Source organism: Prosopis cineraria, unplaced genomic scaffold (genome assembly GCF_029017545.1).
Source record: "Prosopis cineraria cultivar Desert tree isolate PC_DT_omini unplaced genomic scaffold, ASM2901754v1 PC8, whole genome shotgun sequence".
Lineage (NCBI taxonomy): Eukaryota > Viridiplantae > Streptophyta > Magnoliopsida > Fabales > Fabaceae > Prosopis > Prosopis cineraria.
Genome location: NW_026555339.1, coordinates 7,741,831 through 7,755,774, shown reverse-complemented (window position 1 = coordinate 7,755,774; position 13,944 = coordinate 7,741,831). Strand labels below are relative to the sequence as shown.

Sequence of the window (13,944 nt, the reverse complement as noted above, 5' to 3'; positions counted from 1 at the left end):
GTCAGCTTTTTTTTCTTCTTTTAAATAATTCTTCATCAAAAGGAAACAGATGTAAAGTGTAAGATGAAGGAAAAATTACGTCGAGGTCTCATATTCAAAATTCATTCATAAATAAGTTTGATAAAATTTAAAACCTATAACTAAATTTGTTAAAACTTAAATGTAATTTGTAATTAAGATATAAAGATAATATTATTCTTGTTAAAATATATTAAATTATATTTTTTAAAAAATATGTATTTGTATTTATAAAATATTAAATGTGATTTATGAATTAAGAATTTTTATTTATAAATTGTGAAGTTATAGTTGTAATTGAATTGTAATTGAATGAAAAATATAAATTTAGTCCATTATTTATATAATATGAAATATGATTTGTAAATTAAAAATTTTTACTTGCAAAGTGTGAAGTTGTTGATATAAATAGAAAGTAAATATGACTTCAGCTTAATATTTATGAAATACAAAACATATCTTGTAAATTAAAAATTTTTACTTGTAAACTATAAAGTTGCAATTATAAATAAAAGGTAAGTATAACTTCATTCTATTGGTATTTTTTGTTTTGTTTTAGTAAGGAGGGGCATAAAAGTCTTTTAACCTAAAAGTTCAATTACATTCGCCACAAATATATGTATGTATGTGAGCTCAAAATATCTAATATGCATATAACATCCAACAACACACTTACCTTTACAATGAGGTTGGCATGCCTATCACATAATTTATTCTTATAATTCATAAATCATATGTAAATATGATATTTTTTTATTTTTTAGATACAAGGCTCAAAAATAAGAAAAAAAATTAATGTTAATAAGTAAGCATGGTTTGAATTGTTGTATTGCCATAGTTTAGGTATTAAATACATGAACAAATTATAAATACTTTGAACATTTCATTTAAATTAAAATCTCATTAACATGATTACCAATTCAAAATATTGTTTTACAAATTATAATACACATTCATATAATCAATATTAGTATTATTAATGAAATTTGAAATAATTAAAAAAGGGAAATTAAAAGGACATCTGATTTTGAAGGACTAGATGAGAACAAAGCACCGGAAGGATTGACATGTCAAGACCTTCTATTTTGGTGGGGCAATATGAAAATATGTCCAATTTTGTTTACGGGTCAAGTTACATTTCTCTGAAGCCTTTATAAATAATTCAATTTGCCCTACTTGACGAGAAGCTCAGCCTCAATTCGCCCGCAGAATTTCAATCTAAGCTCCGACGTGGGCTCAGGTCGTTATAATCACCTCCACCGGCCAGGCCACCGTGAGCCACTGCCGGACGATTTCCCTATCTCTCTTTCGGTTACTGCTCAGTTGGCTCATCGTCGTTTTTTCTTGGTTTGTGACTTTTTCATTGGACGAATACTTTTTTTTTTTTAATTGATTGTGTCTAATTTATTTTGTTTGGCACTTTGGCTTGTGAAATATTTCTCTCTATCAATTTCGATGTTTGCTTCTTTATTGGTGTTGCTTGGCATGGTCGAATGGCTGTTGCTGAAGTGTACTGGATTGATCATGGGAAGTTACTGTTCAATCGAAGAGCGGGTGGGAAAGAGGGGTGCTTCTAACGATCCAGAGGTAGAGGGGGATATAAAGTCGAGATCTTTGAATGTTAATCATTATGAAACTACGAGTTTTGAAAAGTAGAAATTGTCAAAAACCAATATAATTTCAATGATACGTGACGGATTGAAATTAATCTTAATTTTTAGGTATAATAGATCCCAAAGTGAAGAACTCTAGAGAAGAGGCTAAGGTGTCAGGATTTGGGAGAGAAAAAAGCGGGAATAGGTGAAATCCTCAAACATGGGAATAGGAAAAATGGGAAAAATATTTTAACGTGAAGATTTTGAGGTAGACATTAGGAACTAAAAGTGGTTGGGTCGAAAGGGACTCAATACCCTTCCACAAGGTCTTGAGCTTAACCTTAAACCTTTATTCATGCTATGAGAGTTACTTCTCATTTCAAGATTGACAATGCTCCGATTTGGGTTAGTCAATACTACTCAATATCGGGAAGTTATTTATGTAAAGTAATACAGAAATTGTTAGTTAATTTGGGTTAGTCAATACTATCTCTATGCGTGCTTGCTTGCGTGTGTGTGTGTGTATGTAAAATGATACAGAAATAGTTGCTTGAGGACAACTTAGTCGTTTTAAATTACTGGCAGAAGGGAGGAAAAGGGCATAACTTGCCCTATACTAGAAGTTTAGCCTCTTCTCCTCATGGATTAAGTTTCCATATTCTGCTACTTGGGTTTATGTCATTACAATCTTGAGGTCTCAAATGTGATTTTATTGATGGCCAGTTTGGATCTATGACGAATTGATAATTTTATCAATTATTTTTGTATCTCTCTTGTACGCATCTGCTCCCTTATATTTGTTTCTTTATATAATCTGATTTGTTTGAAAATCTTTTGTTATTCAGTTAATTTAAATTTGATGGATACCAATAATTGGGGACCTTCTCAAGGCACTGAACCAACTATGGATACAAATGATTGGAGAGCTCAACTACAACCTGAATCACGCCAAAGAAATGTCAACAAAATGTATGTTTCGGTTCTAATATTCTATTGCTGAGTTGAACTGAATTAGTTTTCCCCCCCACCTTTGTCATGTACCAAACATAGTTATTGACTTTGTCACTCGTGTAGCCCAAGGGTTGCAAAATGCTTAGTGTGAAATCCACAACATTGCATGGGCATTTTCATGTAGTCCTCCATTCTAAAAAATTCAAGAATATATCATAACATAATTGATAATGACTTATATAAACCAAACTCATTAAAAAGGAAAAAAAAGATCATGGTAATGATAAATCACATCAGATACTCTAATCATAAAACACATTGTGTTTAATAATTTATGAGTCTAGCTTTATCTTGTGATGTCTTAATTCTAAACCTAATCCTCTTTTTGGCCGAAAAGGAACCCGTTCCTCTTTATCAAATTGATTATTGCAACAATGATCATCAGGTAATTGCTCAATTTACTTTTCATCTTTAAGGTTTTTGTAAGCTCATCAACCATATCAAAAGCACTAGAGGTGGATTTTATTACCTTTTCTGTCAATTAAGTGGATGTGGATGATGATCAAACATTTTGTTGGCTCCTTAGCTCCATGAGCTAAAGCTACATCATTTCCAAGTCAAATCATCACCTTCAAATACAAGATAATTTTCTTCACTATTTAGTTCATCTACCTTGCCAACCAAAACTGCTTGTTGCTATTATTAATATCTTTCAACATGATTGGGTTGATGGTATTATTAATAATATCTTTTAATTTTATGATATATGATGAGTACTGGAGTGTCCAATTCTGATTGTCTGAGCATGGTTTGACTAATTCTCTAGCGACAGCCTTTGCAAAATCACTTGAAGTAAAGATTGTGTCATTTGCTCTATTTATATATAGAGCCTACTACTACAAAAGGTTGCTTCTGTAGATCAGCAGTGTCGGAGATATATGAGCGTTGCGATCCTGGACATATCATAGCTCCATGAGTCACAGTTTTGATCTACAAGCTATAGCACGTTATTAATATCTGTGAAATAAAAAGGAACAAGAAAATTTTAATGATTGATTCCATAAATGGACAACATTTTTTCGAGGTTCCTTGTGTTTCTGATATCTAAATAACTTTAAGAAAAATAAATAAATGTGTGGTGGAAGAACTAGTATAGACACGTGTTGGCACTTTGTTTAATTGTCTTGTTCATATAAAGCTAGTGACTGAATGAACAATAAAATAACTTCTTCATTGTTTTTCAAACTAATGACTTTTTGTGTGCCACTTCTACCAAACCAATGTTTTCCTATTGATCTTTTCTGAATATTGACTTTCTTGATGTTGTATTCTAAGTTCATACTTAAGCGTTACTGATGGAACCCTCTACTCTATTAAGCTTAAAAATAAGCAAAACCAGAAAATACACTGTAAATGTAACTAACAATTACTATTGCTGAACAATAGAGTGGGATTACAATCAAAATAAAGACTGAAATTACACTGAAATGGCAATTACGGAGCATGAAACAACATAAACTATACCCTCTGAGCAGCAACACGAACACTGGTCTCTCACAAATACAAACCGAAGTAGAAAGATAAAATGATGAAGAAAAGATAATCTTCTCCACCCCTAATTTGGCATTCGAGAGGCCAGAACTCTCCTCACTTGACAACAATTCTCCAATAGTCCCTCCTCATCCCTCATCACAGAAGTACATATTTAAAGAGTCAAAAAGTAGTGACACTACCCATACCCTAGGCTACACCTAACCTGACTTTTCTTTTATTATTTGAATCTTACAGTTATAAACTTCAAATAAACCTCTTGACCACTGGTCTTAGTCTTCTTTAAATCACCTCCCTGCCTAGATTGTCTACTGTAAGCCTTAGGAAATGACAGGAAAGTCTTTGGGAATCACCAGCTCTATCAGTTACCTTTCCAATGGTACCCATGCTTTGTAGGTGACTAAGACCGATCACGATAAAATGAAGCATTGTCAGTAGTTTGTCTCATGACCATTACTACATGTGAAAAAGAAACACATGATTTTGATGTTTGCCTAACATTTGCACCTGCATTCAAATATATTGAAATGATAAAATCTTTGGGTAAAAACTTAATTGTATGATTCATCAGGCCTAGACTGTTGGGTTGTCCTCAGAAGTGGAGGTACTTCCTGTATCATTATTTTACAGGTGGGAAGGAAGAGATCTTTCATTGCAGTATGAGAAGTAAAGGACGTTTACTTGATTAATTTATGATGTAATTTTAACTTGGGTATTAGGGTTTATAATTTGAAGGTTGGATGTTGGGATTTGAGGATGGAGAAAGGGAGCGACTGAACTAAAAAATAACTTTTATTTTAAGCACACACTACAATTTACACCAACAAACTCTTTGTCCCTGTTCTCTTCCTTCCTCACGTCACTCACTCTTACTTCTTCTCTCACTACTCAACTTTTTTGATGCACTACACCTTCATACTTCTCTTAGTTTCTCTTTCTCTCCTCACACTTGCACACTTTTTTCTGTGCAAACTCTCGTTCTTCTCTCCTCACACTCTACCACACACCACAGCATCTGACTTCATCTATTTATAGTGCTAATAGGTCTGTTATCAATGCATTTACAGCCTTCTGGATTTTTCTTATTTGGCACCGCCTTTGTATTGCTTCAGCTAAAGTCTCCAGAGTTTTCTTGATTTCTACAGCCATTGATTGCTTCTCCATCAATCTAGAAAATTCTAGTTGGAGAGAGAGAGAGTTTGTTGATGATATTTTAACATGGGATAATTTCAGACTTAATTGAGGATTTTAATTTAAATTCTTGGCTTGTTGGCAGTGTTCTGTCTTTTGAAGGATTTGGTGTATAGTTTGGAGGGCAATTCTATTATTTTAAAAAGGAAAAACTGTGTATTTGGCTAGTTCTTTTATTTTTTCCCTGGGATATGTCACACATGGATGCTTATAGACATTGGATCAAAAACGATGATTAAAAGATTTCATTTCCTTCCATTTGTAGAATGGAAACATTGAAAAGGCATCTTCCATGTTCTGGTGAAGAGGGAATACGTGAGCTTCGAATGATTGCTCAAAGGTTTGAAGAGAAGATTTATACTGCTGCAACTAGCCAGGTAAATTCACAATGAGGAGTATCACTGATTTCATTACATTTATGTTTATCTTCGCAAACATGGTTGATATACAAGATTGATGATATTACATGGTACTCACTAATTGCAGCCTGATTATCTACGGAAAATATCTTTGAAGATGCTTACAATGGAGAATAAATCCCAGAACAACATAAACAACCCTATGCCATCAAACCCAGGTGGCCCCAGTAATCAACCTCCTGATAAAGGTTAGGTTCTAGAGCCTTGGCTTGGGCATGATATTATTAAGTGGTTCCAAAGCCTATATATGACATGTATGTGCACATATAAAGGCATTTGAATGGATGTTTCCATTCTGTTCTTTTAGTAATTTTCCATGTGAGATTCAACAAAGTCTTATATTAACTGTTGAGGACTTAGCACAACTCTCCTCCTTTATTTGGGCTTGGGATTGGCTGTAAACATAGGTGGAGTTAATCCATATAGTCAATCTCACCTAATAGGATAAGGTTTTTTGTTATTGTTGTTCTTTTTGTAATTTTGGCTGTTTGAGTTCTGTCATCATTTTTAGTTATAATCCTTTGTGCATGTGCAATTCTAGACCTAATGTAAAAGTGATAATGGATGCTATCAATGATAACTTGCGCACATGGAGATAAATTTCTATTAGCTTTGTAGTTTATATGTAGAGAATCTTGTGTATTATTGCTCAAGATATCATTAATATATGGAGTTCCATTGGCTCTGCACCAAATCCTTGTCCTTTCTCTTTCTTCATTTCTTTATTATTTTCTTAAAAACTTTATGCTGTTGAAATTTTAAACTTAAAAGTTTACATTGACTTCATTTAAGCATTGATGAAATTTAAGTTGTTTCCTGTTTTGGCTTATTGATTTTGATTGATATTCACTCTATACTTAGGTCACTTTCTTTGAAATTGAATCCTCTATAGGCATGCAATCTTATAGTTGGAGAGAGAGTGATATAAAATGGTGTAAACGTATGTGGGATTCACTTTCTTTCTACACCCATTATCTCTTTTCCCTGCATCTCTCTTTAACTGCACTATATGCAGAGGAATTAGGTGGTCATATATTTGAACAGGATTAACTCAGCCCCAAGTTCAAAATCCAGGGCAGTCGCATGCAATGCCTTTGCCTAATCAGCCACAATCACGTCAACAGATTCTATCTCAAAATATTCAAAATAACATCACACCACATTATATATAATATTATATAATATTATATATATATATATAAAATAAATATATAATATGTTAATAAAATGATGCACTATGACAGTTGATAAGGCACATTATTTACACATTTTATTCAATTATTTAGGAGTTATTTTACATGTTATATTTCTTACTTTGATGCATTCATAGTTTTAAAAGTAAGAAAATTATTTAAAGAACAAAGTTGTGCATTAAAAGCATTTTGGTTCAAAAATTAAACTTTTGAGAAATGTATAAGAAAATTAATTCAAATGTGTTGATACCCAGGAGAATGAATATAAAATGAAATTTTGAAAATTCAATGTGGTTTGAGAAATATAAATTAAAATTATAAAATTAATGTTGTTGACTTTGTTGACCTAATTAGGGTTTTGTGCATGCATGGTTTTACATGGGCAGCCCTTAAAATAAATTGTATTATTTTTCTCCCATCTAAATGATTAATTTCATGTTACTAAATATAAATTATTATGTCACATGCATTTATTTGATTAATTTTATTTATTATGTGACGTTGATGACACATGTGTATTTAGACTTGTATCAATTGGTCAAGAAAGTGTAAGAAGGGTATTTTGGGCATGGCTTGCTAAATGGCTAAGAAGATGAGGGGGATCAGATTTTTTAAGTGCAAAGTATGAGAATATTCATATTAGCATATGAGTTATTATTTAACCAACGAGAAGGTATCCCCTAAGGGCATGTGCATAAAGTATGAAACTTTTCCTTTGATTTTAATTTATTTTTTAATTAATTTTGTAGGCTAATCTGGTCCCAAAAACACGCATCATCAACTTCTAAAAAGACAATTCAGATTCAAATACTTAACTCATTCACCAAATTTTACTTTCTCTTGTCTTCTTTCTATAGTTTATCTTATTCTTTTTTTTTTTTTCATTGTTCATTATTTTCTAGCACCCTAACTTAAGCTATCAAATTTTCACAAAACCTACATCATTCTTCATCCCTTACCTAGCTCGTCTATTCCCTTCCACTCTTACAGGGATCTAAGCTCATCTTCCTCATTCAAGCTTACTATGAAGTTTAGCCAGTCAAAGAAGTCCTAGGTTTCTTGAAGATGGCGATGGTTGGTTAAATTTCTTAGTGAAATTCTAAAGAGATAAAGATAGAGGATGAATCTATAACTTCATTTGGCCAAGTTTTGCTTGTTTCCTATTATCTTTTACTTGATGGTTAAACGTCTTACTCTAGAGTTTGGTTTTTATTGCTTTTAAATTCTAATGTAAGTTTGATCTTTATGCAAAGAGAAAATGATTGTGAGGTTAATTTCTCTCTTTGGATGTCATGAACTAATTCGGCCACTCCTTATTAGACACATAATTTTGTGTTTTTTATTTAGTGAAATATATATGTTGATATTGTATAATCTTATGATGTTGAGTAGTTTGACATAATTTATGGTTGTTCATCTCATTGCTTGACTGTAGCACTTGAGGAAGAAACTTTAATTGAAACACTTGGTAATCTTTGCACTAGTTGGTTAAATGAACCAGGTACTTTAATGCAAAACTTAAAAAATTTAGCTAATTATGTTAGTTAGGTTAGGATAATCTTCTTAAATAAAGACAACTTTGTTCAAGAAGAAAGAGGAGTTGAATTTAACTTAACCACAAGAGGATAATGATTCTAAAGTCAACTAATTTTTAAGGTTTCGCATTCTCAAAAAGGGAATTCCACACCTTTTACTTAGCTAGCAATTTTAATTACTTATCAAGTAGGTAATTAAGTAATCAAACTTTGAACACATTGAATCATTTATTTCATTAGATAGTCTCTTACTTGAATACAAACCATTCATTAGGAGATGACCTAGGTTGGTCTTATACTACATTAATATTAATTCTAGTTTTTATTTTGAGGGTTAAGGGATTACACCGGTCAACAGTAAATTAATAATATTATAAATTATAATTTTGTACCTTGTTAAATATAGGTTAATTTTGATTAAATTAGATTTGAGTAGACTTAAAAGTACATATATTTGCACCTATAACTATCAATAACTTTATAAAAAAAGGGACTCGGATAATATCTTATATATATTAATTATCAAAAAATAAAATTAGCTTTTAATGTGGATCTAATTTTTAAATTTTTTAAAATTTTTAAGATTTTTTAATATTATATTTAAAATCATCCGATTTCTTGAAAATTGCTTCGATTCTTGATTCAACATCAATTTTTGGCTTGCTAATAACTCAACTATAGTTTAATCTGGTTCAACCACTAAAATAGTTTTTTTTAATCCAAACTGAGTTGTTAATGGCTCTGGTCAATGGTTCAACCAATCCTACCATCATGTTTTATCCGATTTTTCAGACACTACTTTTAAATATAATTGATAATTTTTTAAAAAATATTGTTAATTAAAAAGGTGTAATTATTAATATCTTCTAATTTTTCAATTGAGATATCCATTAAATAAGGGAAAACATGACCCACGTTCGTTAATCCTATTGGCCATTTAGGTAGTACTTGGAAGTTATTTTTGGATGGAATGAAATGGAGTGAAATTGCGAAAAGTTTTATACGATTGTTTTGTTGGATTTTTTTTTTTAAATGTAATAAAATGGTTTGGAATAACATTACAAGCTATCTTTAGTTTTCATATATTCATTTTTTTAACCCCTAATTTGGAAGAGTACAAATAAAATGACATGATATAAATAATATTATTATAAATGACCTTCATCCTTTTTTTCCCTCTAACTATTTCACTCCTCTCAACGTAATGTTGTGCTTGGCTCACATGAAAAAACAAGGATAGGAGAAAATTAAAGGAGAGAAAAGTGGAGAGATATAATTTTTTCTTCCTATACTTGGTTGATTGAGAGATAATGGGAGGAAGGAAAAACGATTAATTTCATATATACAATAATAACTTTATTATTTGTTGAAAAATACTTACATGCAATAAAATTTAATAGTTTAGCATATTATATATATAATGTCAATTTTTATTTTTTAAAATTATTAAATATAAAATAATCTAAATTTTAAAGTGAAAGGAAAAGTAGGATGAAATAGAGGGAGGCAACAGACAGAAAATAAAAATTATTCCTTATTTTACTAAAATTCTCAAACAATAAAATATTCCATTATATTTTACTTTGTCACTCTTCACCCTATTTCATTCGATTAATAATTGTTTATTTTTGCTTCATTGTATACTCTCAAACATATTCTTAAGCACTAATCTTAAATTCAATTCCATGTAAATGTTAAAAAGCCCTTAATATCATGAATATCTTATGATTATATGATTCGATGCTTGTAACTCATAATATTGAGGATTCTTCATTTTCTATAATCTTCCAATGAATGACTTTGAAGGAGTTTCACATAATTAATATCTTATAACCTCTAGAGACTTCATTGTATGAGAAATATTTATGTAGATCGGGTACACTACATCATTTGTAGTCTATCTAATTAAAATGCTTCAATCAATCTAAATAAAACCTTGCGTGATGCTTTTTAAATTGATTTTTTTTATAACAAAATATACATTTGATTTCTTGCTTTTTCTTTACTATCGTTGACATCAAAATTAATTTATATTTAATGGTATCTAAACGTCATGTTTTTATTAGATAGATCACAAACAATGTGATGTACCCGGTTGACCTAAGTATTTCTCTCATAACATACTATTATGTCCTTCCTTATTCATCCATAACATTAACATTATACTTTAATAGCTGAAGGCTTATAAATGGAGGTTATGTATAAAACATTATGCACCCAAGTGAATAAAATATACTCCATTATTTTCTCGTCAAAATTTTAGCCTGGAATTGCGTAAGGTTTTGTAAAATAATTATGATTGTTATTTGAGAGGTATCAAGTATGTTAACAGTAGAAATTAACCTGGAGTTGCAATATTTAAGTTTTTTTTAATTAATAATGTTCTAATTAGCATCTTGCAATGTATATTAAAGTGAACGAAGTCTGAATAAAGCGCTCCAATAAATTTGAATAGTACACAACATATTATTTGTCATCAACAAATAATAAAAAGATCAAATATTTTTTTTATTATTTACTAAAAAGGAAATCACTTTAAGCTCCCCCACCTCTTCAGTAAGAGGCGTAATTGATGAAAGTTTTCATTATGTAAATCCAATCATTTGTTATCATTATTAATTTATGAATGCATGCTTTCTAATAAAAAAAATCACTTTAAGCGAGCTATAAACCCAATCTCTTAGTTTACACCAAGGCTTTGTTAGAGCTTATTTGCATTAACATTTGTAGAACTAAATTTTGTACAAACTACGATTAGTAAACTAAAGTTGGGATAAAAGTCAAATTTTACAACATAATTTATGTTTTGATAAAGTTATGTAAAAAGTCAATTTAACAAATTGAAACTTGTTTAGATAATATAAGTAAATGGAATCTGTATAACAAATGCCATATATGAGCAGATGATTAACCATCAAAGGGGAAAGAGAAAATTGCAGAGAAGTATATCATCTTATGATTTTTGTTTTAGCAAACAACAGCATTTTACTTGATTAAAGGAACGAATGTGACTATAGGGAAATAAACTAATTTTCCCTTTCCCATGATACAAGTCATAGACATTATAAATGTAATTGCAACCTTTTAACTTAATCTAATTTTTGAACTTCAATGCAGATTTACATGGTCATTGGCAAAATTTCCTTGTGTTTTTACTTTTTAGAAGTACTATCTGCTACCCGACTCTGCACATGTTTATTTGGTGCTCAAATAAAATTAGATTTTCCTTGCATAAGCAGTGATGTGTGCGAGGAATAGTTATGTTGGAAGGTCGTTTAATATTGCATGGCAAAATTTTTCAGAGACCTGAAAAAACTTGAAAAGAAAATTCAAGGGGAAAATAATAGTGGTCAGTCAAGCAGCTTTACTTTGCATTATCTTATTTCTGATGAACATCTTCGAGGATTGTCATGCATTATTAGAGATCATTCATCATCGGTTCCTTGTTATAATTCAGCTGTTATTCACTATACTGTGTTTGTTCTAATTTCCTTCTATTCTCGTGTTTCCTAATTCTTTTTGGTATCTTGTAGCATTTCAGTTTATTTTCTGATAAAGAAAAATCCAATGTTTGAGTTGGTTCATTTTACAGGAGAAAAAAAAAGATTCTTTTTTCATTAAATTTCCATCAAGCATGAGATTCATTTTGCAGGAGCTCTAAAATAAATAATGAAAAAGAGAATTTGTAAGATAGTCATAAGCAGATAATTTCTCTGAGCTAATTACGGGGCTGGCCTGAGAAGATGGGTAACATGAAAAATAACAACATACAAATAAATAATTTAGAATGTCAGAATTACACAACAACGTGCGGGGATGGCTCAGTTGGGAGAGCGTCAGACTGAAGATCTGAAGGTCGCGTGTTCGATCCACGCTCACCGCATTTATTATTTATTTATTTGCTATGCAATTGGGGCTGACCTTTTGGGCTCCCTTACAAGGGCTTTTTGCCATTATGGATTTGGGCTGTATATTTGTCCTCATTAGCTGAAGGCCCATGTGAGGGATGCCGCGATATTATCAAGTACTATTTATTATCCAAATAGTACTTTATGCATCAATGGAAAATTCTTTATCCAAATAATCTTTTTTTTTTGGGCCAAGACTCTAAAGTCTCATATGATCAATGAAGAGTTGGCCCAAAAAAAAAAAGATCAATCAAGAGTCAAGACAGTGACATTAATAATGGTCACTTTATGTACTGTTTCAAGTGTGCTCCCATCTATCCCACGTATCCAACAGAAAAAAGAAAGGAAAGTGAAACACATTTTTATTTGAAAGAATTACAATCAGATCTTATATAAAAAAATTAATTATTATAAAATTTATTACAATTAAACTAAACTGTATTAATAACTGATTTTATTATCAATATAATTTATTTCAGTTATTAATAAATTCTATAATAATTAATTTTTTTATGTAAGACTTTAATATAATTCTCCCCTTTTATTTCTTCAGCCTGTTAGCACTGGGTATACGGGTTGCGGGCTAGCCCGCGGGTTAGCCCGCGCGGGCTGACTCTTTTTGCTGGTTGGGTTGGGCCAGCCCGCAAATTTAAACGGGCTAAAAAACTCAACCCAGCCCATTTTATTGTGGGCTAGCCAACCCGCGGGCTAGCCCGCATAAATACGCTAAATTTTTTTTTTGCATGAATATTAAATTCAAACTAACAAGCATCTAAAATTACAATCATCCTCACTCATTTAAATTGTTTAACAATTATTAATCAACACTTCTTAAGTGTAAAGAAAGTCCACTCAAATGAAACAACTAATTAACAATTCACTTAAGACAATGCTTAAATTAAAACAACTCATATTAAATTCAACTTCACCCCCAATGTCATCATCATCCTCTTCATCAGAAGCTTCACCTGTCACACATATTGATCAACAACATATATTATAAATTAAGTATGTTAAACAAATTAACAATAATAAAACATATTATTTTAGAACAAATTACCATCATAATTCCATCCAAGCAACCAATTTCTTGTACAAATAAGAGCTTGAACATTCTCTGGAAGGAGTAAAGATTGATACTTTGTAAGAACGCGTGAGCCAATGCTGAAGGCCGATTCACTAACTACTGTAGTGATCGGAATGCTCAAGATATCACATGTAATTTTTGAAAGGATTGGAAACCTATGTTGATTATGCTTCCAATAATCCAAAACATTCATTTCCAAAAATGCATTAAGATTAATAGTTGGTTCTTCTAAATAATAATCCAATTCAAACTTTGTAATGGCAGAAGCATCACGAATCTTCACTTTAAGAAAATCCTATTGAATTCAAACAAGTATTAATAAATTGTCGTTCAAAATAAAGTACTAAGAAAAAATAGATAAAATTAAAAAACTTACACCATAAGCCTGAGATAATGCCTTTTTTTCATCCTTTCTTTTCTCCATAATGTTATGTGGACCCATAGATGATTGATGACCCCGGACCCAGAGATGATTGAGTAGTTGGAGATGATTGTA

The 13,944-nt window shown here is 30.9% G+C and overlaps 1 protein-coding gene and 1 non-coding gene across 3 annotated transcripts; both read left to right on the top strand.

Moving 5' to 3' along the window:
- Positions 1 to 1,188: 1,188 nt before the first annotated feature.
- Positions 1,189 to 8,292, top strand: LOC129317988 (mediator of RNA polymerase II transcription subunit 15a-like). 2 transcript variants are annotated; one of them, XM_054962451.1, is made up of 6 exons: positions 1,189 to 1,365; positions 2,459 to 2,582; positions 2,962 to 3,009; positions 5,572 to 5,683; positions 5,793 to 5,913; positions 7,909 to 8,292. In XM_054962451.1, the coding sequence occupies exons 2-6, from the start codon at positions 2,473 to 2,475 to the stop codon at positions 7,914 to 7,916; spliced, it is 399 nt and encodes a 132-aa protein (XP_054818426.1). In that variant the 5' UTR covers positions 1,189 to 1,365; positions 2,459 to 2,472; the 3' UTR covers positions 7,917 to 8,292. The 2 variants fall into 2 exon arrangements, with proteins under 2 accessions (XP_054818426.1, XP_054818427.1); XM_054962452.1 differs by lacking the exon at positions 2,962 to 3,009 and having other exon boundaries at positions 1,193 to 1,365.
- Positions 8,293 to 12,263: 3,971 nt separating this feature from the next.
- Positions 12,264 to 12,336, top strand: TRNAF-GAA (transfer RNA phenylalanine (anticodon GAA)). The gene has a single exon. It is a non-coding gene; the product is annotated as a tRNA-Phe (tRNA).
- Positions 12,337 to 13,944: the final 1,608 nt, after the last annotated feature.